The sequence below is a fragment of the Maniola jurtina genome, chromosome 25 (genome assembly GCF_905333055.1).
Source record: "Maniola jurtina chromosome 25, ilManJurt1.1, whole genome shotgun sequence".
Lineage (NCBI taxonomy): Eukaryota > Metazoa > Arthropoda > Insecta > Lepidoptera > Nymphalidae > Maniola > Maniola jurtina.
The window spans coordinates 1,061,459-1,086,756 of NC_060053.1; the positions used below are offsets into that span (position 1 = coordinate 1,061,459).

Here is a 25,298-nt window from a genome sequence, read left to right on the forward strand (position 1 = left end):
AAAGGATATAAGGTACAAGGTTTATAGGCATTTTTTAATGCATCAAACGTTCTTATTCTGTATTTTTGAATTAAACATATATCCATCCATCTATTATATTATTTATACGTACTGTTTAGTAATTAAAGCAAACCATATATTCATGGCTACGCGGTTATGAATTCTCCATATAGGTATAAACAATATACCTACTCTGTGGAATTACCTACATACATAACTATATACGGACTTCTAACTTCCAATATTCAATCTTCAAAACAACCAAGTGAACTTAAACTAAGCTTAACAATATAATCAGCCACAGCATAAACGAGCTCGTTCATTTTACCAAACGACAAAGCCTTCAAATTACGTAAATCGCCTTTCCTATCAAACACAAATTTGTATTTATTATAAACATATAGACCTTTGTCCGTGCACAAATAGGTTCTAGCATAATTATCTGTGGCTATGAAATTAGCAACATGACTTTCGTGTGTGTTAATAGCTCTTGTGCCTAATTTTACTCTGAACAATTTTTTCTCTCGAGTAAAGAATATGTTATTATCATCGTCTATTATTAATCTGTCAACCTTAACTCCTTGCAACTCTGGTACTGGAGTAGCAAATCCATCTTCAAACTTGTATGCTTCATTTCGTCTATTGACAAAGTATAAACCGTTTTTATAATGCATAGATATCACGTCGTCTTGTATCGGTAGTCTATCTGGAAGTTTCTGTTCGTTGAATCTGTATATGCCATTGGATCCTCCGATGTAGACTTTGTTGTTGAAATTGTCGATCGCAATGGCTGTAGCGTTTATTATACCATCAATGATCTTTGCCACTTTTGTCTCAATGTCTATGTGACCTAAACGATTTTGCGGAAATTTTTGCTGAAAGAAAAAAATTGTTATTATTTTATCGTTTCTCATCTATGTACTGACTAAATTTAGTAATGATTAAATTCCCAACCCCTGCCGGGAATCGAACCCGGGACCTCCAACTAATAAGACCTCAATGCTAGTCACTAGTAAGTACTGCATCATCAGTTAGCACTTACAAAGGTGAGAACAGTCAAGGATTCACTTGCAATGGAATTAAAGAAACCTACCTACCTCTGTAACATCCTCGAAAGTGAAGTATATAGAATTATCGTTCCTATTCACAACTAAATCATGTATATGGCTGATTCCCTCTTTGATAATATTGAGATTGTAGTACTTGTCATCAATGTTTACACCCCGACAGTGTTTATCTGCCGAAGTCAAGGTTAGCAGCGCCGTTAAAATGATTAGAAGCTCCATTTTTATCTAGAAATAAAGTTTGTTTTCATATTAATTAGGTAATCTGTTAGGTATGTAATACTTAGTTCATTTTAATAATTAAACTCTTTGGTAAACAGTAATTAAATCAGTTATTATTAGCAAAATGTAGGGTTCTAGCTTATGCCCGCGAATTCGTCCGTTTGGAACCCTCTATTTTACCCTTCTAAATTGGTTGACGACGACGTTTTCAGACTCCAGCACACGTTGGCCCAATGTATTTGGCTAAATGCCGGTCAATATATTATGTATGACTCTATTATCAAATTCGGTGTACGTGCCACTATGTTAGCCAGCCGGCAGCGCGGCGCTGTCTACGTTCGTAAAGTAGGTAGGTACATTCGCCGAGCGCATTGGCTCAATGTGTATAGGTAGAGGTCTCATAGAGGTCTACCTATTTTTTTTTAATAGAATCACAGAGAATTTAAGAATAGAACAGAAAGTTTTTTATTTATATTAAACTTGATAGGCAAATATAGGGAATAGACTTGGTAGGTACCTAACTACATACCTACTAAATATACCTGAGAATAAGTACGGTAAATTATTTTACACACCTAAGTATACCTATACCTACTATAGGTATAGGTGCGTACCTATACTTAGTGTTGGTACCTATGTAGTAGGTAGGTAGGTACATAGACTTAGTATTTTTTATTTATCTGGGATAATATAATGATAAATAAGTAATCAGTAGGTAAGTAGCATGTAACTAGTAAATATTTTTCTCATAAAACGAGTACAGGTCAACAAAACATTTTCCTGTAGGTAGGTAGTATCTCTCAAGTCCTAAATCCTACAGGTTTAAGAGGTCCTTAACCCCTACTGTAGTATATACATAATTACAAGTACTCAAATCTAAGCACCAGTAACTTTAAGTAACTTACCGCTTGCTTAACTGTGGGTTTACGTAACACACGTCATGAGTATAGAGCACTTGGTACACAACTACCGACTACTAAGTTATTACTTAACCGGGACGCGGATCGAATTGACTACAATCACATACAATGACTTCATTGAGGTTAGGGTACACACTAACTCAGCTATGTGAAATTGTAACGTTTTTGATGATAGAATGACCCAGCTGTGCTCTATCCGTGGAAAGAAGTTAGGTTGAAATCTATAGAGGGCACTTTGACTTTGCTTAGACTTAAGTTTCAGTTAAAACGAGACAGATTTATGCCAGCGGTAGGTAATCAAATCTCTTGAATCTTTTGCGTTGCTGTATATCCGCGGGTGTATAACAAGCTTTAAGATTATTGATAAAACTTGCCTTTATATTACTACCTGTCTACATAGGAATCTAGGTAGGTAGTTATAGTTAGACACCCTTATAACTTGATCAATAAGCTAAGATCTAGCTAGTCGTGACAGCAGAACCTATTTAATAATTTCTACCTAGAAAAATAGGTACCTACCTACCAAGGTCTTATCTATTTTTTATGGCCATCCTCATATCTAAGTACCTAGGCTTGTTATATTAAATCTACCTAAATAAGACCTAGATCTAATGATTCGGTAGTGTCGTAATAGTGGGAGCGTAGTTAAGTATAGGTAATCACACTAATATTATAAAGGAGAAAGTTTGTATGTGTGTGTGTGTGTGTATGTTTGTTACTCCTTCACGCAAAAACTACTGAACGGATTGGGCTGAAATTTAGAATGGAGATAGATTATACCCTGGATTAGCACATAGGCAAATTTTTATCCCGAAAAAATCAAAGAGTTCCCACGGGAATTTTAAAAAACCTACATCCACGCGAACGTAGTCGCGGGTATCAGCTAGTTATCTATATATACTCGTGTACCACAGTTTTATCACAGTTAGATCATAAATCTGTGGCCATACCTAGCTAACAATATCCCCGAAGATTAGCCATGTTTCGGAGCACACCGGCCCGAACTCTACTCTTCGCCTTCATAAGGGACCAGCAGGGCAAAGATCCCGCTGGGATTTAGTGGGTACACTGGTCGCCTCTTGGCTGCCGAGTCCCATATAAAAATTTCGGCCAGACTCGCGCACCGAGGGTTCCGTACTCGGTTATTTTTCCAAACATTTTGCACGATAAATCAAAAACTATTATACATAAAAATAAAAAAAATCTGTTTTAGAATGTATACGTAAAGCCCTTTCATATTATGATACCCCACTTGGTATAGTTATCTCACTTGGTATAGTTATCTTACTTTGAAAATTGAAACACATTTGATTTTTTTTTTCGCGGTTTTCACATTTATTCCTGTACTTGTGCTATAAGACTTACCTACCAAATTTCGTGATTTTAGGTCAACGGGTAGTACCCTATAGGTTTTTGACAGACAGACAGATAGACAGACAGACAGATAGACAGACAGACAGACAACAAAGTGATCCTATAAGGGTTCCGTTTTTCCTTTTGAGATACGGACAGAACCCTAAAAAGGTCTTTCTAGTTTCATATAAAGCAGCCGCCAGCCGGGCGATGTACTCTGTGCGGGCGATTCAGAATACTCGATTCGGTAAGTTATCGTACGATAATATACCGAAACGAGTGGTGTTCTGAATCGCCTGGCAGGTGTACTACTATATTATTCAATTCAATTATTCAGGTCATCACTAGGCTAGGTCATATCAATCGAGTAATATTACTCGCATAGTATTTTAATCGAAAGCAGATCTATTTAGGTAATCGAATAGCTGCCAACACAGATGGAAATCGAATCAAAGAGTGGAATAATTTGCAACTTAGTTAGGTACCTAGGTAACTAGTTATTGGTTAAAAAAAAACAGCTATAATAGGTACTTATTATAGCGGCACGCTATGATGGCCGGTTTGACGTTTGTCCGCTCATGAAGTTCCGTATTAATTGATAACGACTTTGAAGGAAATAATTGTTTTACTTTATTGACGATAGTGATGTGCAGAGATTCATAAATTTTATCGAATGTAGTTTTAGGTTTAGGACTCAAAATTTATTTATTAAATTGATTTCTTAAATGTATACAAGTGTAGAAAAATCAGTTTGCACCATTTAAGGGGTGAATGTACTTGTGAATATGAACAATTTTCACTATGTGGACAAACCTCTGAAATCGCAAAAAAATATCAATAAATTTTTAAAAATGGAATCTAATACGATCGTCACATAGGATCGCTGGCTAGCACAACTACTACCTCCGGCAAACTCGCGTCAATGCTCAATGCAAAACAAAGCAGTTTCGAATTGACGTTGCTTCGAAAAGTATAAACTGTCAGTGCAGTATGTATATTCATTTTCGTTCAAATATTCAGTTCGTTCAAATAAATTAAATAAACATATACATTTTTGTTTTATTAAACCTATTTAATCAGGTACAAAAACAAAACTTAATTGTTTTTTGTTCGAGAATAAATTGACATTCCACATCACTATTGTAATGTGTCAAACCGGCCATCATAGCGTGCCGCTAGTGTAATAAATAATATTAGCCACTAAAAAACTTAATCAGCCTGTTACCACATAGTTAAGTACGGTCTACTAAATATTTACCGTGTTTACAGAAGCTGTGATAAAAGTAAAAAACCGTGGATTCAAGCTTAGGCTTCTCTTTGTCAGCAACGAGTCGAACTCGTCTGAGGTCAGTGAAGTAATAATGATAACGTACCTAGTTACGGTTTTTAATTTAATTTGAAGCAGATATTAAGAAATTAAGTTTTATAAACAAATCATCGCACCGGGAAAATACCTAGTTAGGTAATTATTAAGATTTTACGGAAAATGAATTTAAAAAATAATAATAAAACTAGATCGATGTTTTCAGACTGTAATTCCCAATCGATTAATCCAGATCGAGTAAGAGTGCACTGCACTAAACTGCACCAAGTAATTTTAGTCAACTGTCAACTTGACAAGCAACTACTTGTTTTTTGAGAAGGGTGAAAAAAATAAACTCGTTAAAAATAATGAATTATAATTTTTTTCTACTTTAAATTAAGCCACAGTATTTTTAGTGTAATTTTTTTGTGGAATTTATGAATTCATAATTCGTATTTAATTTTTAATTAATACCTCGTCTGTTCAAAGTAAGTGTTGGTTTATTCCATTCAGTGGTGTTTATTGCAGTTTATTCAAACAAGCGATATCATAAAATTATTAAGTAAATGAAGGTAAGTAGGTAATTAAATAAGATTTATTATCAAGATCGATTGATGACATAAAATATATGTTTAGATTTGGCATTTTAGTTGTGCATCATATTTTTCCATACCTTGTGATTGGAGGTGGAAATATCATCTTAATTATTATTATGGATAGTTGCCAGTTTTCCATAGAGTGTTTTCTTGTTAAAGTTTCTGTGCTTAAAGTAGAGCCAATTATTATTATTATCATTCCTTATACAATTATTCATATTTTCTTAGAAGGTAGGTAGTTATTTTCCTTATTTTTTCCTGTAAAATACATGTACTGTAGGCACCATCTTAATGTTCCTAAGCACTTTCCTTATACATTTTAATATGATTTATACATGTATTTATTTTATACAGTATCTATACTTAATTAGTGTATTTTATTATCTTTGTAGTATGTATTACTGGGGATGCCCGTGGCTTTGCCCGTGTGGACTTCAATTTTTTAAATACCGTAGGAACTCTTTGATTTTCCAGGATAAAAAGTAGCCTATGTCCTTCCCCCAATGTATCCCAAGTCTGTACCAAATTTCATTAAAATCGGTTCAGTGGTTGGGCCGTGAAAACGTAGCAGACAGACAGAAAGACACACTTTCACATTTATAATATTAGTATGGATTACTTACCTATATGCTTATTAATTTTATTTGTACACCATCCATGCTCTAGTCTTTAAATCTGTTCACCAAAGTCTGCCTGTGAGTGATTGATGTGGCTGAAAATCAGCGCTGTATGCTCTAGTGTATTAAGGCATACAGCATAATGCTGAGATGGAACCTTTTTTCGGGCAGTGCCACACATGGTACAGTTTATTCTGGTGCTTCTTCTGCTTGAGGTATGTTGGCTTGAGGAGTTGCCGGAATAACCAACTTTTAGTTAATTAGAAGTGATGTGTTTTTTTAAATCTTTATTTTAAGAGATTATTCGCTGGGCGAATATGCCTCTCTATATAGCTGCAATATAGTGCATTCTAAATCAGTATCCATCTTATATACTTACATATGAAAGAAGGAATAGGATTGGCATCGAGAGAGAAGTGATGTGTGGCAGGGTTTAGGAAATAAACGATTTTCTTTCTTATTTTCTCTCTTTTCATAATGTTCTCCAATATGTGTGAAGTTTAATATAATATGTAAGAGTTCTTCTATGAAAAATTTATGTAGAGCATGCATGGAGAGTGGCCAGACACTAGAACTACTAGGTACTACTAGGTAGGTAGGTACTATTCAAACAAATAAATAAACTTAAATAAAATCTTTTTGTTTGAAGCAACTAGGGCTCAATTTGTAAGTACACAGACACATGAAAACCAAAAGGTCGATGGTTCAAACCCCGCTCATTGCACTATTGTCATACCTACTCCTAGCACAAGCCTGACGCTTAGTTGGAGAGGAAAAAGGGAATATTAGTCATTTAACATGGCTAATATTCTTTAATAAAAAAAAAAAATTAGTAACTATTATATTTGTGGCAAAAAGATAGAACATTTACAAAGGTGGCCTCACCAACACTTGAACAATGTGTTCAAGCATTGGGGAGTCCATCTTGCTCGCAAACATGTTCAGGATGCGGTTGGTACTAGAGTGCAGTCTTGTCAGCAGTGCTGATGACTTCTTCCGCATGATTGTAAAGGAGTCATCAGCCCGCTCATCTGCAAACATACCTGACATAAACTAACAAATGTAACAGTATATCTGCCCAACGAGAAGCCTACATTAACTCCCTAATAAAACTTTCTGAAGTCCTCTCTTCATTGACCTTGTGGCCTGCTTAGATTCTGAAGTGACCTCGGCTGGCTGGAGTGGTCTGGTGGAGAGCTGCACCAAAGTCAAAGTCAAAGTCAAAATCATTTATTCAAAGTAGGTACAATTGTACTCCTTTTGATGGTCAAAATTGATATACAACAATGACTATATTTAATTGCAGAAAAACAACTCATAAAGAATAAGACTATATTAAGCAAAGATTATATTCAGGTCTCCACCACAGTGCATTGCAGAGTATCTTAAGATGTTGGTCCAGTGTGTGATGATGACTCTTAAGGGTGAGATTTATAGAGTGCAGTTTGACTTTGCTCAGACTTAAGATTGAGTCAAAATGAGACAGATTTATGTAAGACACATACATCTGTCTCTGTTTGACTCTAGTCTTAAGCCTAAGCAAAGTCAGAGTGCGCTCTGTAGATCTCAACCTAAGTCTCGTCTACCGAGTTTCTTGCTGGTTCTTCTTTGTAGAGGGAGCTTTGTGAACATAGGTTGGATTCATTCTATGATGAGAATTAAAACATTGAAATTTTTTATTCAACTAAAATCTTCAGTAAAAAAATTCAATGTAATCGTAGACCACCTTCTATAAAACACAATTGAGGTCTTCATACAAACATTACACAACTATTCTAGATCTATAACTAACCTATATATCGATTTATCTCTACATTATCTATGCCTTAAAACACTTGTATTTATTTTCAAAGTTATGGCCCATGAAAAATCTCTATTTTAGTGCTAATTTTGAGGTAACTTGGTGCGTAAATAAACTATAAAAAACTAGAAAATTCATGTTACGTTTTACCTACTTCATAATAATTTCAAATGTCTTTAGTTTGTGTAAAAAATGTTTTCTTTTGCCTTTCTAAATGTTGATTAGCAACTAGCACTTTACCGTTTTTGACTAATAAGTCTTGAATCTCAAGCAAAGTCATTCACCTGGCCTCTCTCATGATGAGATGCAGTTAAAGGAAAAAGGGTGGCACACACAAATAACGTTGTATCCATCATCTGTGGAAACAGCACTATTTCCACCCGGCAACAAGTTATCGCTTTGATGAAGCAGGCTCTTAAGAGGGGTCTCTCCGTCACTCGCTCTATACAAACGTAGTTCGTCTCTCATTGGAATAGTAACCAATCATATTCAATGAAATTTTGTAGAAACGTTCCGGGAACTAATATCTATGCCTGTGGTTTTCCAGATTTCCGTTAAAATATTCGGTTTCAAAGTTACGCGGTCTTGAAAATTCACATACAAATCTTTGAGCCCCTGTAATTTCAAAACTACATATTTTTAGAAAAATCTAAAACACCACAGGCACAGATATTAGTTCCTAGAATATGTCTGCAAAAATGGACTTTGGTTGCTTAATATTCAAATGAAATTGGGACTACGATTGTATGTAGTAAGTGATGGAGAGAGCCCTGTTAATATGCTATAGTAATGTAAAGTACTTCTTACTACATAATTAAGTACTTGAAGTTGTATACATAATGAAAAGCCATGACACTTATTTTCATGACAAGGAACAATTCAAATTACAAGAGAATATTGTTCATTGTTATTCTAATACCTCACGAGGTTTGCCTTCATCGTTGGCCCTTGAATGTTCAACAGTTCTCCATAATGTTCTTAAATGATTGTGATTCTTAGATATGTGAAGTCGTCTAATCCACACTTGGCCAGTGGTATTGCTAAATCCTCATTCATTAGTGAGCCGTATAGATCGATACTCGAGGTCGATACTGATTATGAAGAGGATTTTTAAAAACCTAATTCCACGCGAAGTCGAGGACTATTAAGTGAATAAACCAAAAATCGGCCAAGTGCGAGTCCAAACACGCGCACCTTAAGGTTCCGTACTCGGGGTTTTTCCGACATTTTGCACAATAATTCAAAAACTATTAGGCATAAAAGTTAATAAAAATCTGTACCTATAAGTTCTTTCATATGATATTCCACTTGGTATAGTTATCTTACTTTGAAAATTGAAAAGTATTTTCCACTAGCTGATGCCCGCGACTTCGTCCGCGTGGATTTAGGTTTTTCGAAATCCCGTGGGAACTCTTTGATTTTCCGGGATAAAAAGTACCCTATGTGCTAATCCAGGATATTATCTATCTTCATTCCGAATTTCAGCCAAATCCATCCAGTGGTTTTTGCGTGAAGGAGTAACAAACATACACACACACACACACACATACAAACTTTCGGCTTTATAATATTAGTGTGAGTTTTAAAAATTGAATAAAAATATTTTGAATTTTGATCTGTCGCGTACTATGCAATAACCGTAATGTTTTCATGTTACAGATGTCTCTCGGCATGACAAAACGGTGGTACCGTTCGCGGAGGAATCAGATGATTGTCATCATTGTTGTGATATTCACCATACTCTATTACATAACCTTGAATACCACATACAGGGAACCCGACCTGGATGTTACAAGAAGGTATTGTTTTTACTTAATTTTTGCATGCATTGCATGTCATAGTTTAGAATTTACTAAAGAAAATATGCACAAAAATGTTAATTCACAGTTAGATTTACATTTTTGTGCATAGATTTGGGGTTTCAACCTAATTTGCATCACTGCAACGTAGTTCTCATTCCTTGGAAATAGATTTTTTAAAGGATACTAGCCATGCTATAATCACGACTAATACTCACCTTTGAAAATATGTACCTTGAAATCGGAATCAAATAACACAAATGGATAGGATTGATAAAAAAATTACAAAAGAAACAAAATTCTTTTTAAAAGCTCAAATGGTTATTTACGGAGTGCCTCAAGGAAATATGCTAGGGCCACTTCTCTTTCTTATATATGTAAAGCCTTTCTCCTTCAACAAAGCGTAAGGCTTGTGCTAGGAGTAGATATGACAATAGTGCAATGGGTGGGATTTAAACCGCCGACCTTTCGGATTTCATTCCACTCCTTTAGCCATTACAGTAGAGCCTCGATAATCCGTACTCTGAATAATCCAAACGCCGCTGTAATCCGAACTGCCGACTGCCCCTCTCTCTCCCTTACCGTGACCGCTGATCTTATATTTTGTTACGCAAGAGACTGACGAGTCTGGGAATGACGAGTCTTTTGTTGACAATACTTCAGCTTTAAACGTCAAGAAAATTCCTCATTCACAAGCTATATCAGCACTGAACACTTGTTTAGATTGGGCTGATGAAAATGACTTGTCTTTATCCGAAAAGATGATGCTGCGTAATTTGAGGGACAAAGCCTTTTTTTGGTCAATAAATAGAACCCGCCAAACTAAAATTGATGACTTTATGAATAAGTAACGTATTTTGTGGTTTAAATATGTGTTTTATAGTACCTGAATAAATATTTTTTGTCAAAATATATTTGCATTTTTTTTAACATACTGTAATCCGAAAGCTCCGTGAGTCCGAACAGGGGTTATTTTTTGGTAGTTCGGATTATCGAGGCTCTACTGTATATTTATCAGATAGGTACAGTTCCAATACGTGGAACACTGTATCCATAATACGTTATCAAGTTATCAGGGTTTTTAATTACACTGTTTATATATTATACTTTGTGCTATCGTAGATAACAGAGTTGACCATTTTTGTAATAATATTTTAATAACGTGTACCTACTAAGTGCTATCCAATCCCATAAAGTATTAGGGATTTGACCCAATCCCGCCAGATGTTAAAATAACTAATTTTGATCGTTTCACTAATCAAATGGGAATGGGTAAAATCCGTTATAACAAAATTCCTCAGCCAATTTTGGACTTGCCTTTACACACGTTCAAAAAATCTATTAAAAATATGCTCCTGAGAAAAGCATATTATACTATCGAAGATTATGTAAATGATAAAAAAGCGTGGATTTGACCTGCAATTCGCTCCAGCAATGAGCAGGACTTCAATTGCTTTTATACATGGCATAAATTATTGTATATCAAATCTTTGAAAAGAGCAGCCGCCGAGTTTCTTGCTGGTTCTTCTCGGTAGGAAAGGCATTCCGAACCAGTGGTAGATGCTTTTGACGATTCAAAAGAACTTGTAAAAGTCTAATTGAATAAAAATATTTTGAATTTGAAATCTAGTAATATGATAAAATACTGAGCAATGAGCATAGTTTATGAAATGTAACGACATACAGACCGAACTGACTGATTTTCTTCTTCACAAGGCATTCTAGGGGTATGAGGCAGGGGACGTCCCGCACATCCGCACGTCACCTGTGCTATCCCGCACCGAGTTAGCGCGGGGGCTGTGCGGGTGTGCAGGGCATCACCACCCCGACTGCCATCTCGACCTGTTGCGAACTATTCGCGTAGTCTTTTTTTTTAAATTATATAGACTAGCGCTTGGCTGCAATCAGACCTGCTAGCAAGTGATGATGCAGTCTAAGATGTAGCGCGCTCGCCTAGAAGATACATATTCACTCTTGACTTAAAGGTACTCATAATATTATAGGTGGAAGGGAAAACTGATGCCGGTAGGGCGTTCCATATCCTAGCGGTTCGGATTAGAAAAGAGGAAGCAAATCGCTATGTCATTGGCGTTCATAAATCTAAAAGTCCCTTTTTCAAGATAAACGCGTGCCAATAAGTATAATTTCGTGTTATCTATAGTGTTGTCATCCTAACCCACAATATTATGCGATAAAATTATATCACTGTAATGATAAAATGATAGTTTGATTTAATGCTGATAATATGCTTAAATATCATACAAGATTATATACATTTAGGGCTAATTTGTCTATCGTCAAATAACTTTTATCTGGGGAGTACAGATCCATACTAATATTTTAAACGTTGGGGAAGCGGCGTGAAACAGAAAAACCCTACTCGCGTCGCGTTTTGTCAATAGACGATAGTAAAAAGAGCAACCGCCGAGTTTCTTGCTGGTTCTTCTCGGTAGGAACGCCATTCCGAACCAGTGGTAAATTATTTGACAATTCAAAAGCACTTGTAAAAGTCTATTTAATAAAATCTATTCCATTGTACCTATTCTATTGTAGTCTTCAAGCAGGGTAGATAGTGCACTGTAGTGCCTAATTAGTAATTCTAATTATACTATGTCTAATACACCACTTTAATATAAAAGCATGCCTTAGTTTTTTGAAGTTTTTTATGCACTTTTAGAGTAGTTTTTTTAATAGTTTTAAATTAACTGCTAGTTTTGCTTGTTTTTTTTACTTTTAGAATAGTCTCACTTAACCCTAGGGCTGGCACTGCATACGCAAACAGAACTAAGGTGATGGAAATTTCACAACCTACTAATATTAACGAAAGGTAATTTGGGACGTTTTGGTGCATGCTTTATTTCATGGATTAGGGTGACCAATCAATATTGAGCTATGCTGCATTGTGCTCAGCTAAGCTAACTTTTTGATGCTATGTTTTTTTACCCGACTATGGCAAAGCCAAAAGGAAGGGTTATAATTTTAGCAGTCTATGCATAATGTACCTATGTATGTAGGTTTATATTTACCTATGTCTGTGTATGTGTATAGGTTTGTATTTATGTGTTCAACTGTAGCGCCTAAACTACTTGGCCGATTTTGATGAATGAGGTGTCAATCGATTTGTTATTATGGTCAAGTTATGGTCTGGGTGTCATAGGCTACATTTTGTTTTAACTGAAACTTAAATCTAAGCAAAGTTAAAGTGCACTCTATAGATTTCAACCTAAGAGGAGCGATAGAGTCATAGCATGGCACAGCGTAGCATAGCTCAGTGTTGACTGGTCACCCTTAATACCTAAGGAACTTTGGTATGTCATTTGGGATTGCTGTATATAATTGGTACTATCCATCTCTAATATTATAAATGTGAAAATGTGTTTGTCTGTCTGTCTTTTCACGACCCATCCGCTAAACCGGTCCTGATAATTTTGCGCGCAACTTGGTCCACGGAAGAAGTTTGTAAAAAATAGTAAAAAAGATTGCACAAGTATTTTATACATATAGAAAGGATTGAACCTTTCTGTATTAGATTTTTTTTACTAGTTTTTTAAAAAATGATTGCACTATTTTGTTTCTTTTTAGGGTTCCGTACCTCAAAAGGAAAAACGGAACCCTTATAGGATCACTTTCTTGTCTGTCCGTCTGGGTGAACCTGAATTTGTGGTTACTTAATAAAAAAAATGTGTTTAGATTTACAAAGTACCTAATAAAACTATACCAAGTGGGATATCATATATAATCATCTACCTGTACATTCTAAAACAGATTTTTATTTATTTTTATGCATAATAGTTTTTGATTTATCGTGCAAATGTGAAAAAAAATACCCGAGTATGGAACCCTCGGTGCGCGAGTCCGACTCGCACTTGGCCGGTTTTTTACGCAACTAGTAAAAATATTTGTAGTATTTCTTTGCTTTATTATTGCATTCCACACATTATGCATGTTTTTTTTCATAATCGCTTATATTTTAATGTTTCTGTTATCACTTATCAGCTATCCCTCGGGTATTCGAAATATTATAATTTTACGTTAAATCCTTTTTATAGTCTTCTTTTGGAATGTAATCTCATCCTTAATACTTACTTAAAAAAATATTCATATTTTTGTTACCGTTTTTTTGGATTGTTTTCGAAATTGGCATGAACGAGTGATTAATGCGTGTTTTTCTTTTATTTCAGAAATTCTGTGATTGAGTAAGTATACATTTTTTTCTATTTCTTTTTTTAATTTTTAGAGAATGTTCGAATGTTAAATCATTTTTTCTAAAATTTTCTTCTGAATGGAGTCGCATTTTGTTATTTATCTAGTGTTTGCAGACTTAAATAAATGCTCTACCATTTATTTAAGTTAATATAGTTAATGTAGTTAATTCTGTTGCACACAATGGTACAGATTCTGAGCACAACTAAATTTTAGAGTATTCGCATCCTCTTCTTACTTATGTAATATGAAAAGAACAGGCACAGTTTGAAAGTTTTAAATTTAATTAAGCGCTGTCAAACCTTGTGACTTTAGCTGCCAATCGCGAGCCTATAGTGTAGCGTGCACTAAAATTAAAATATGTGAAATTCATGTTCCGTCCTTTTTTAGCAATATAAAAAAGAAAAAGATGCAGATACTCTAAAAGTTTGTAGAAAGACAACAAAATCGGCGCCACGTAAACTAAAACGACAGTTCTAAATGTATTGCTATCCTCTTTTAAATGTTTCTCGCGGAGAAGGACACCACTAGATTTATTTAAGTTTAGAGATTTTGTATATCAGTAGCCACACTATAATGTTATCCTAGATCTAAATAAGTATTTTCTGCAATTAAAATAAAAAAAGGTGTAACCCAAACGCTAGCAAAAACGAAGACAGGCGATAGTATTGATGACTACTAATAAGGTACCACAAAAAATCCTGTATTTTTAAAAGTTTACAATATATTGCAAATAAAACATCTGACTGACGCTAGAGGTCAACGAACGTTACGTAAATAGGCCACTCGGCGTCAATGCCGCGTCGTAGGCGGGGCATTGACCCGAGTTTTGCACGCTATACATTGCGGGTTTGAAAAAACTGAATCACTAAAACTATGAAATAAGGCAAATGGTTATTGGCAGTGCATTGTGTTAAGGTAATATTAATACCCTAAGTTTTTGCTAGTGTTCTGGTTAAACCTTGTATATTCTAGTATTGTATAGAATCAGGCGTTACTTTGCGGAAGTCCATGATATACAAGGAACCAAAAGCTTAATTTTCTGTAATACACTTTCCTTTTTTGTGTTTTCCTGCATGTTTAGGAGTGGGAGGGCGGGCGGTGCACATCGCATGCTGCATGTAGTACCAATACAGATTTGTTTTGGTGGATTATAGCAAATATAGCTTATGGTCCCTTGTATAAAAACATATGACTACTCATTATCGTGTGTCTCCATGGTGTACTATCCATACTTACTTACTAATATTATAAATGCGAAAGTGTGTCTATCTGTCTGTCCATCTGTCTTGTCTGCTAGCTTTTCAGGACCCGATTTTGATGTTTGATACAGAGGTAGATTACATCCCGGGAAAGGGCATAGGCTTCTATTTATCCCGGAAAATCAAAGATTTCCTACGGGATATTTAAAAGCTGAAAGGTAAAATGATAGTTAAAGACCTGGAGAGTGATATAGGCAACTTTCATCCCGGAAAATCAAAGAGTTCCTACGGGATTTAAAAAAACTAAATCCACGCGGTCAAAGTCGCGGGCATTATCTTTTACTTTTACTTTACATACAAACATACAAAATACTAATTATTTTACTTCAGATATATAGAAAAGCGATTAGAGCAGGCGTTGAAACAGGACAAGGGGTCGGGATGTGAGATACCGAAGTTGGACCCCTTCTCGAGAGAGGTGGCGCAATTCGACAAAGAAATGCCTAAAGTTGTGTGCCAAGGAAAGGATTGGGTTAGGTGCTATGTAAGTAAAAAAAAATTATAATGCTTTACTGATCACTCTCCTGTCGTATCGGATAGCCGCCCATCGCACTATGAGGTAGCCAGATCCGTCCGTTCTCAAGTGATGTGCTTATCTTTTTTTTATTCAGATACAAGATAGCTCTTGACTGCAATCGGACTAACTTGGAAGACGTATTGGTTATTTTTACTAAACCAATACCCCGTTAAAGTCGCTTAGCGGAACCCCAATAATATAATACATTAGAAAAGAGCAACCGTCGAGTTTCTTGCTGGTTATTTTCGGAAGGGAAAAGCATTCCGAACCAGTGTCAGTTGCATTTGACGATTCAAAAGTACTTGTACAAGTTTATTTGAATAAAAACTTTAGAACATGGGGTAATTCAAGGTTCTGATCAACACATTCCTGAAAGGATGGTAACGCATTGGCGGTTCCTCTGTGCTGCAAATGTTCATGGGCAGCGGTAATCACTTAACATCAGGTGACCCGGCTGCTCGATTTCTCGCTATTTTTAATTAAAAAAAAACTGTTTCTATTTAATATATTTTCAGCATTCACATTGCAGAGTGGTACCAGAAATATTGAACAATACAAAAGACATAGTATGTACATACAGTGATATATTATATGAGAACGACTCGAAATATACTATAGGACCACCTATCGATATAACTGGGTCAGATACCTACGAATTGAATAGAAGTGACCACGTCAAAGTTAGATGTACGGGAAAACATATAGACAGGTAAGGTTTTCTTCTTCTTTCTTTATAGTCGTATTCATTGCTAAGGGTTGTGACTCCGTTCCATTAATCACATAATGGCAGGAGTTCTCTTGGGATAATAATGCGGTGGGTTCCCAGATCCTTTAGCATACAATTCACTAGGAGAACGAGATTTCGATTCTGAAGTTTATCAGATATTAGTGATTGGCTTAACGTGCTCACTGAGGCACGGAGGAAAGGACCTCCAAAGTCGGTCACCCATCCAGTTACGGACTTGGCTCAACGTTGCTTAACATCGCAATTGATTGATATGCATCGTTACAACTAGGCCACACGCCCCTCGTCAGGTTTTTGCACGTTATAACTCAAAGTCATCAATACCCATATTATAAATACTGTTTGTTTGTTGGTTTATTGGTTGGTTGGTTCATCTCTTATTATCAAATCTGTTAAGCAACGCATTCCCAAGCTTTTTAATCATTTAAATAATGATTAAAGAGCTGTAATACACTAATAGGATTTTTTTACGTTTACGTTTTATGAAAACTTATTTTCCAGCATTCTCCCATCAAAATGGATCGGTCACACGTTAGGGTTCCGTTCGTCAGTCCATCCGAAGGCTACCAAACCTGCGGAACCAATAAATGTACTCATCATAGGATTCGATTCAACTGCCAAGAACGGATTTATACGACGAATGCCGAAGAGCTATAAGATACTGACTGAAGTATTGGGTGCTACCGTTTTGAACGGGTAAGAGCGATTACACACTCATCCGATCCGAGTCCTCCGGGTTATCTGTATATTGATTTTTGATAAAATATAAACTGATAATAAAATATCTGTGCAAATATAAAACTGAAGTGCCTATCAGTGATTTCGAAATAACTGCTTATCATTCTTATCATTATGAACACTAAATCTAATATACAATGTAAAGGAAAAGGTGACTGACTAAATGGTCTATCAACGCACAGCTAAAACGGACGGATCATGCAAAAATTTGGCATGCAGATAGCTGTTATGACGTATACATCCACCAAGAATTTTTGAAAATTCAACCCTTAATAGGGTAAAATAGGAAGTAAATTCTACACAATTTCTAATCTAAAACATCCTTAATTTTATTGCTATCCCTTTCATAACGCTCCCTGCGGAAAAAGACTGAATTTGGGAGTAATATTTTTTAATGATGACAATAGTTTATTTGGCGTAACCCAAGGTGATTTATTAAGACCAATACTTTTTGATATCTATATTGTTGACAATAGTGCCGTTTTTCAGCTATAATATAGTAGGCGATGGCACTCCGGCTGCCCTTTTCCCAATCTTGACTGGACAGACGGAATTGGAGTTGCCAGATGTTAGGAAACGGATGAAAAACAAAGGAACTTTGGATGCTTCGGTGTTTATATTTGACAAGCTGAAAGAATATGGGTGAGCATTGACGAAAATGTCCTAATTTTATTCATTCGTAGTATAAGTTTTTAACTTGTTCAGTTTTTTGACCATAGAAAAATAAGAAAACATGTAATGTATCATACTTTTACTGTGATAAAATACAAACATCTCTAGGCATATAAAAATAATATTCTATCAACAAAATGTCAGCTATCGTAAGTATAGAGAATTTCTATGTTTCGCATTGTACTAGCACAGTCTAAAAGCCAATTCAGTTATACAATTTGGTATACAAGATTTCTGAAGAACAGAATGAAACAGTTTTTTTTTTTCACCTTACTCAGTGAGAAAAAGTGTTGTCTCAAGAAAAGTTTCGCTCACTGGTTTTAGACATCAAAGGCGCTCTTTTTGAACTAGTGAGGTGAAAAGTTGTATGTATCACACGATAGCAAAGTTTCTGTTTCTTGTGCCTTTGAATCCCTCACAACACTCAGGATTCTATAATGAATAGAATCACGAGCCGAATTCTTCGCTCGGGTTCGAACTAGATACTCGCAACAAAAATTAACTTTGCTTTCTTGTTGAACAAATAACTATTATTGGTTTTAGATACCGTACGGCATATTTCGAAGACATGCCCTGGATAGGCACTTTCCAGTACCGTTTCAACGGTTTCAACCGCCAGCCGGCCGACCACTACCTGCGAGCCTTCTACCTCGAGGAGTCCAACAACGGGAAGAAGTGGTCCAACAAGAACACGAGGTACTGCGTTGGCGACCGACCCCAGTATCTACTCATGCTCAACATTACTGACCAGGTGAGAATCACTACAGACCCCCACGACTTTTATAAGTTACGCCGATGTACCTGCGCAGAAGTCTGGCGTGAACATATCTTGGCCTATCACAGCGCGCGTCCGTTCGCTATATGTCCATCCCCGGGGTACAAGCTACCTCTGTGCCGAATTTCGTCAAAATCTGTTAAACAGGTCATAAAAGGACTTCGTCTGTGATGGCGTTTGCTGGCGCGCGTGCTGTGCTTGTTTGGAGTGTTTTTTTTGTTAAGAGTGGGTGGTTTTTGTGTTAGTTTGTGTTTTTTGGTGGTGGAACTGATTGGGAAGCGCTCTAAAGGGGCTCCGCGCGTATGTTGTATATACTTGTATAGATTCAATAACTTGAAAATAACTACAAACTTGACATTGGCTAAACAGAGTAAAGCCAGATTTAAAGAAAAAAAAGGTCATGAAAAGCTAGTAGATTCACTTTCGCATTTTTATTATTAGTATGGATCAGTCTGTATTTAATCCGTCATAATTGATCAGACTTAGTTATTCTTTATATTCATGATCATCATCATTACCATCACTAACATTGCGGCCGTAAGCCGTAAGGTTAATGTAAATAGAATAGATTTTTTTTTTATTCAAGTAAACTTTTACAAGTGCTTTCGAATCGTCAAAATTTACCAATGCCCAACATCGTTGTAATTATCGCGCTAATCAACGCGTTAAACTGAGTGGCCACACTTGAACGGTTAACGTCTAATGCCAATTGAATTGGGGTTAAAACCGTCTAACGCCAAACGGCATTGTAAATGCCGTTGTACGTTGATCGTGGCTACATGTACGTTTAACGAGAAACGCCGTTTAGCATCGCGTTGGCCGTTAATGTGATCGGGACATGACTCATCTCCCGTGCCGGCTCACTACTGAGTGCGGGTCTCTCAGAATGAGAAGAATATCTTGATATTGTAAACTTTTTATTATTTCAGTTCCTAAACCTCGACGGCAACAGATTCTGCTTCACCTTCATAGCAGACATAACTCATGATGACTTCAACATGATCTCAACGGCCGATGACGACTTCGCCCAGTTCCTGCTGGACTTCCAGACGCAGAACAGAGAGGAGGACACTCTACTGTTTGTTATGGGAGACCATGGGCCAAGGTAAATTGGTTTTTTTTTTTCTATACAAAACACTTTTTATGGTTCCGTACCTGTGGCTTTCTTTGCCCGAAGGGTGCCAACGGAACCCTATTACTAAACCTCCGCTGTCCGTCTGTCCGTCCGTCTGTCAGCAGACTATCTCGTGCACCGTCATACATAGAAAGTTGAAATTTTCACACAACAAGAAATAATAACAAGTGTAAATTAAAAATTTATAACACCCCGACAATTGAAGGTTACAGTAACTAGAAAAGAGCTGATAACTTTAAAATGTCTGTACCGATTTTTTTGGATTATAGCTAAGAACACTCTCGATCAAGCCACCTTTTGAACAAAAAAAAAAACTAAATTAAAATCGGGTCATTAGTTTAGGAGCTACGATGCCACAGACAGATACACACGTCAAACTTATAACACCCCTCTTTTTGGATCGGGGGTTAAAAATATCCATTTCTGACCTTTAAATTTTGTTCTCAGATATGCCAATGTACGGGACACTTTCCAAGGCAAATTAGAAGAACGCCTGCCTCTTATGGCTGTCCGTCTTCCCAACAGTATAGTCAAAACCAGCCCAGAAACACTACACCACCTGCAGAGAAACGCCGAAGTGTTGACTACTCCGCACGACATATACGCCACTGTGCTGGATGTGTTAAACCTGAGAATGTTCTGGAACAAGTACAAAGTTAGTGGCGCCGATTTGACCAGGGGACTGTCTTTGCTGGAACCAGTAAGTATCAAATTTTTTTTTTTCGAAAAACTTGCAGAAGGATTTTGGAGACCACGCATGATTAAAACCCCCACCATTATGGAGTACAACGACTAGTTTGGTTTAGCTAGCAGCTAAATGAGCAGGCGGGTTACCTGATGTTAAGTGATTACTACCGCCCATGAACATTCGCAGCACCAGAGGAACCTCCAATGCGTTGCCGACTTTTCAGGAATATGTTGAAATCCAGGATTGGCCGCACGAACTAGTTTATTAAAAAAAAACCCCGGTCAAGTGCGAGTCGGACTCGCATACGTATAAGATTCCGTATTAACAAGATATTTTACTTTTTTAAACATACATGGCGGCCATTTTGTTATAGCGGCATTAGAAATACCACTCTCTGTGAAAATTTCGACTCTAATATTACAGTTTACGAGATATAGCCTACTAACAGACAAACAGGACTGGATATAGCCGGAAGTTTTTTTTTTTCAGATACCAAAGAACAGATCATGTAGCGAGGCGGGAATCGAACCCCACTGGTGTTCGTGCTTATCGTGGGAAAGTGTGTCCGAAACAGAGCCGCTGTACAAGAAAACTGCAAACGCGTTGGTCGAGTTTATCAACTCGCTCACAGAAGTTGTCAGGTTAGTCTTTTGAACCACAGTTTTTTTTCAATTCAGATACAAGTTAGCCCTTGACAGCAATCTCACCTGGTGGTAAGTGGTGATGCAGTCTAAGATGGAAGCGGGCTAACTTGGAGGGGATATGGCATTTTTTATTAAACCCATACCCCTTTGGTTTCTACACGGAACGGAATATTAACTCCTGGATGATACCCGGGACTTCGTCCGCGTGGATTTAGGTTTTTTAAAAATCCCGTTAAAAAAAAAATATTGAAAAATAAAAAGTTGCATATGTCAATTTCCGGGGCGCAAGTTACCTCTGTATCAAAATTCATATAAATTGGTTAAACGGATGGGTCTTTCAGAATCCCGTGGGAACTCTTCGATTTTACGAAATAAAATGTAGCCTATGTCCGTTTCCGTTATGTAAGCTAACTCTTTACCTTGCAATAAATGCAAAAGCGTGTTTCTTTGTTGGATAGTTCTTCAATCACGCCGCAACGGAGCAACCGGTCAGCATGATTTTGTGCATGGTTATAGTTAAAGACCTGGGAGTGACATAGGATACCTTTTCTCCCGGAAAATTAAAGAGTTCCCACGGGGTTTTTAAAAAACCTAAATCCATGCAAACGAAGTCGCGGGCATCATCATCATCATAGTTTTTGAATATTTTTTTACTTTGATTTGCAGGTCAAAATGCGTGCCCCGTACGCTAACATCGATAGCTTGGGTGATGCGCCAAAAGGCGAACAGTGGAGTATTAACCTTTGTAGGGGCGAAGGACGCGGACGGGTATGTGGGGAAGTTTGGCCGGAAAGTGCAACCCCTCACCGAGAACTATCAGGTCAAGGTAAGTGACAATTGAGTGTTTTTTTTTTAACTAGGAATGGGGAAGTGGGTGGGGAGAATTTTCCAAAAGTTAGATCTATAACTAAGCCATATATCGATTTATCTCTCCATAATCTATGCCTTAAAACAATAATAAATAGTATAACTCAAAATTAAAAAAACCCCGACACAAAAATTTCTTAAACTGGACCCTTTCAAGTAAAGATTTTTATATAAACCTGTGAGGATGATACTGCCATTGGCGCTATTAAAATGCCATAAGCCTACTTTGTCGTACTAGTTTAAAAATTGTGAAAAACCAGATCAAATTTGAATTTCGCGGGCAGACCCGTGTCATGCAACTTGAAACTAAAGCTACGAGGGTTCCAAACGCGTCCAGGTCTGAGAAGAGTCCAAAACAAATTCAGCCTCCTAAAAGTTAACATTGGTTTCAGTTATCGGTGGGCCCCGGAAATGGAGTTTATGAAGCATCGATGACGTACATACTGAAAGAAGACAAGTTTCTTATTGATACGAGGGACATATCCCGAACTAACGCGTGAGTTATTTATTTACTAGCTGATGCCCGCCACTTTGTCCGCGTGGATTTAGGTTTTTTAGAAATCCCGTAGGAACTCTTTGATTTTCCGGGATAAAAAGTATCCTAACTTACTTTCTGTCCTTTCAACTGTCTCTATGATAAAAAATCATTTCGATTGGTTGCTTAGTCAGTCAGTTGCGCAAAGGAAAGACAAACAAACAAACCGAGCCTCGATAGCTCAACGGTTCAGGAGCGGACTGAATACTGGAAGGTCGGCGGTTCAAACCCCACCCGTTGCACTATTGTGGTATCCACTCCTGGCACAAGCTTTATACTTAATTAGAGGGGACTTGGATGTTAGTCATTATTAGCATGGCTAAAAAAACCTTTCGCATTTATAATATTGGTATGGAAGTATGGATGGGTCCCACTAGCAGCGGGGTGGGTTGGACCCAAGACTCCAGTTATTTATATTATACTAGAGGATGCCCGCGACTTGGTCCGCGTGGATTTAGGTTTTTGAAATCTCGTGGGAACTCTTTGATTTTCCGGGATAAAAAGTTGCCTATTTCGATTACAGGGACGCAAGTTACTTCGGTACCAACCATACAAATCGGTTAAGTGGATGGGTCTTTAGGAATCCCGCGGGAACTCTTTGATTTTCCGGGATAAAAAGTAGCCTAGGTCCGTCCCCGGGATATAAGCTAACCCTGAACCAAATTTCGTCAGAATCGGTTATACTGTTGGGCCGTGAAAAGGTAGCAGACAGACAGACAGACAGATGTCTATCTGTCGTCTGTCTGCTACCTTTCGTATTTATAATATTAGTATGGATTAGTTTATCAATCTTTTTAGTTACAATTCTTAATATTTTCAGTTACAACAACGAGCCTCACTGCATCAGCGCGTCGCTACCTTCCCTCAACATGTATTGCTATTGCAACGACTGAGCGTACGGTACTCTGGAAAAGTATTGTACAGAGTAAAAATCTTTTAGATAACTTGCTTTTAAGCTATCTTATAAACACTATCCGTGCTAAATATTACCAGTGTGAATGTAATATTACCAGCGTAAATGTAACATTACCATCACCATTACAAGTATTTACTTACAAAGTAAAAATCACGTAGATAACTTGCTTTTAAGCTATCTTTTTAACACTATCCGTGCTAAATATTACCAGTGTGAATGTAATATTACCAGCGTAAATGTAGTATTACCATCACCATTACAAGTATTTACTTACAAAGAAAAAATCACACAGATAGCTTGCTTTTAAGCTATCTTATAAACATTATCCGTGCTAAATATTACCAGTGTGAATGTAATATTACCAGCGTAAATGTAACATTACCATCACCATTACAAGTATTTACTTACTTAGTAAAAATCACGTAGATAACTTGCTTTTAAGCTATCTTACATCATCCGTGCTAAGTATTACCAGCATGAATGTAATATTACCGTCATCATTACAAGTTTTTTTTTCTAACTCTTTTTTTTAATTGAAAATATTACTATAAAACTTAAAGCTAGGCTTATCTAATTACTACACAAATCATGCCCCTAGAAGTAATTCTCCTACTAATCTTGGTTTGGGTGATAACGTCCCCCCTCCCCCCCAAAACGTTTTCAAAAATCAGACAATTTTGGTCATATTAGATTCAGTACATCTTAATCTAGGTTCGTACGTTTTATTTTTTTAGTATTTTAGTTGAGTAAAATTTAAAAAAAAATACTCAAGAAAGTTTTTAGGCCAAAAATTAGGATATAGACGCTAGTGAGTAGTGAATTTTAACATAGGCAACATTTCTTTAAAATTAAAACGTACGAGCATAGTTCTTCATTAAATCTACAAAATTTCTAAAAAAAATATGAAAATTGGAGAAAAACACGTCTAGGTCTAAATTTTCATACAAAAAGCGACAACTTTTTGTATGAAAATTTAGAACTAGACGATCCTCTTAACAGAATCTGAAATCTGTTCCTTTTTTTTTTATCTGGCTTTACTCTGATTAGCCAATGTCAAGTTTGTAGTTATTTTCAAGTTATTGAATCTATACAAGTATGGACTCCGTCTGCGCCGGCGCCCGCCGGCATTCGCGCGGCACCCCTTTAGAGCGCTTCCCAGTCAGTTCCACCACCAAAAAAACACCAACTAACACAAAAACCAGCCACTCTTAACAAAAAAAACACTCCAAACAAGCCACAGCACGCGCGCCAGCAAACGCCATCACAGACGAAGTCCAATCTGTTCCTATAGGTACTTTAGAAATTTTATTTTTGTCTATGTAAATAATTTAGTAGGTATTTAATAAATGATACATGGTTTGCATACTATTTAGGAGGAAAATTAACTTTATATGCACAAATATAGCATTAAGTAGCAATTGAGTAGCATTTCAAATGTAAAACAAAACTTTTTATAAATGAAACTTCTATAGTCTACGGAGACAAGTTAGTATAGAGCTCTCTCTGTCAAGCAATCCCATACAAATGACAAGGACACAAGTGTAAATTAAAAATTTATAACACCCCCGACAAGTGAAGTAACTAGAAAAGAGCTGATAACTTTCAAACGGCTGAACCGATTTTCTTGGACTTAGATAACACTCGGTCACACCTTTCAAACAAAAAAAAAACTAAATTAAAATCGGTTCATTAGTTTAGAAGCTACGATGCCACAGACAGATACACAGATACACCGATAAACACGTCAAACTTATAACAGCCCTCTTTTTGGGTCGCGGGTAAAAAACACACTGGACGTTAACCATTTTGAGTAACCAACCAATCACAAACGAACGTCTATGTTTTCCCTACTATACTCTATTAGAAAACTCTCTGTCAAAAAACTGGCCAAGTGCGAGTCGGACTCGCATACGAAGGGTTCCGTAC

The 25,298-nt window shown here is 36.6% G+C and overlaps 2 protein-coding genes across 8 annotated transcripts; one reads left to right on the plus strand and one right to left on the minus strand.

Moving 5' to 3' along the window:
* Positions 1 to 13: 13 nt before the first annotated feature.
* Positions 14 to 2,304, minus strand: LOC123878076. Its single transcript, XM_045925137.1, has 3 exons — positions 2,192 to 2,304; positions 1,098 to 1,292; positions 14 to 875 (listed from the first exon to the last, which is right to left on the minus strand). Exons 2-3 carry the CDS (start codon positions 1,284 to 1,286, stop codon positions 246 to 248), a joined length of 819 nt encoding a protein of 272 aa, XP_045781093.1. The 5' UTR covers positions 1,287 to 1,292; positions 2,192 to 2,304; the 3' UTR covers positions 14 to 245.
* Positions 2,305 to 5,176: 2,872 nt separating this feature from the next.
* LOC123878068 lies at positions 5,177 to 24,198 on the plus strand. Of its 7 annotated transcripts, none has more exons than XM_045925099.1 (16): positions 5,177 to 5,434; positions 9,536 to 9,675; positions 12,413 to 12,502; positions 13,857 to 13,871; positions 15,471 to 15,624; positions 16,173 to 16,366; positions 16,904 to 17,098; positions 17,630 to 17,782; positions 18,356 to 18,563; positions 19,517 to 19,692; positions 20,170 to 20,422; positions 20,900 to 21,051; positions 21,721 to 21,880; positions 22,314 to 22,417; positions 23,277 to 23,387; positions 23,522 to 24,198. In XM_045925099.1, exons 1-15 carry the CDS (start codon positions 5,429 to 5,431, stop codon positions 23,347 to 23,349), a joined length of 2,073 nt encoding a protein of 690 aa, XP_045781055.1. In that variant the 5' UTR covers positions 5,177 to 5,428; the 3' UTR covers positions 23,350 to 23,387; positions 23,522 to 24,198. The 7 variants fall into 7 exon arrangements, with proteins under 7 accessions (XP_045781055.1, XP_045781054.1, XP_045781053.1 ...); XM_045925098.1 differs by having other exon boundaries at positions 23,277 to 23,373; positions 23,508 to 24,198; XM_045925097.1 differs by having other exon boundaries at positions 23,277 to 24,198.
* The last annotated feature ends 1,100 nt before the right edge of the window (positions 24,199 to 25,298 follow it).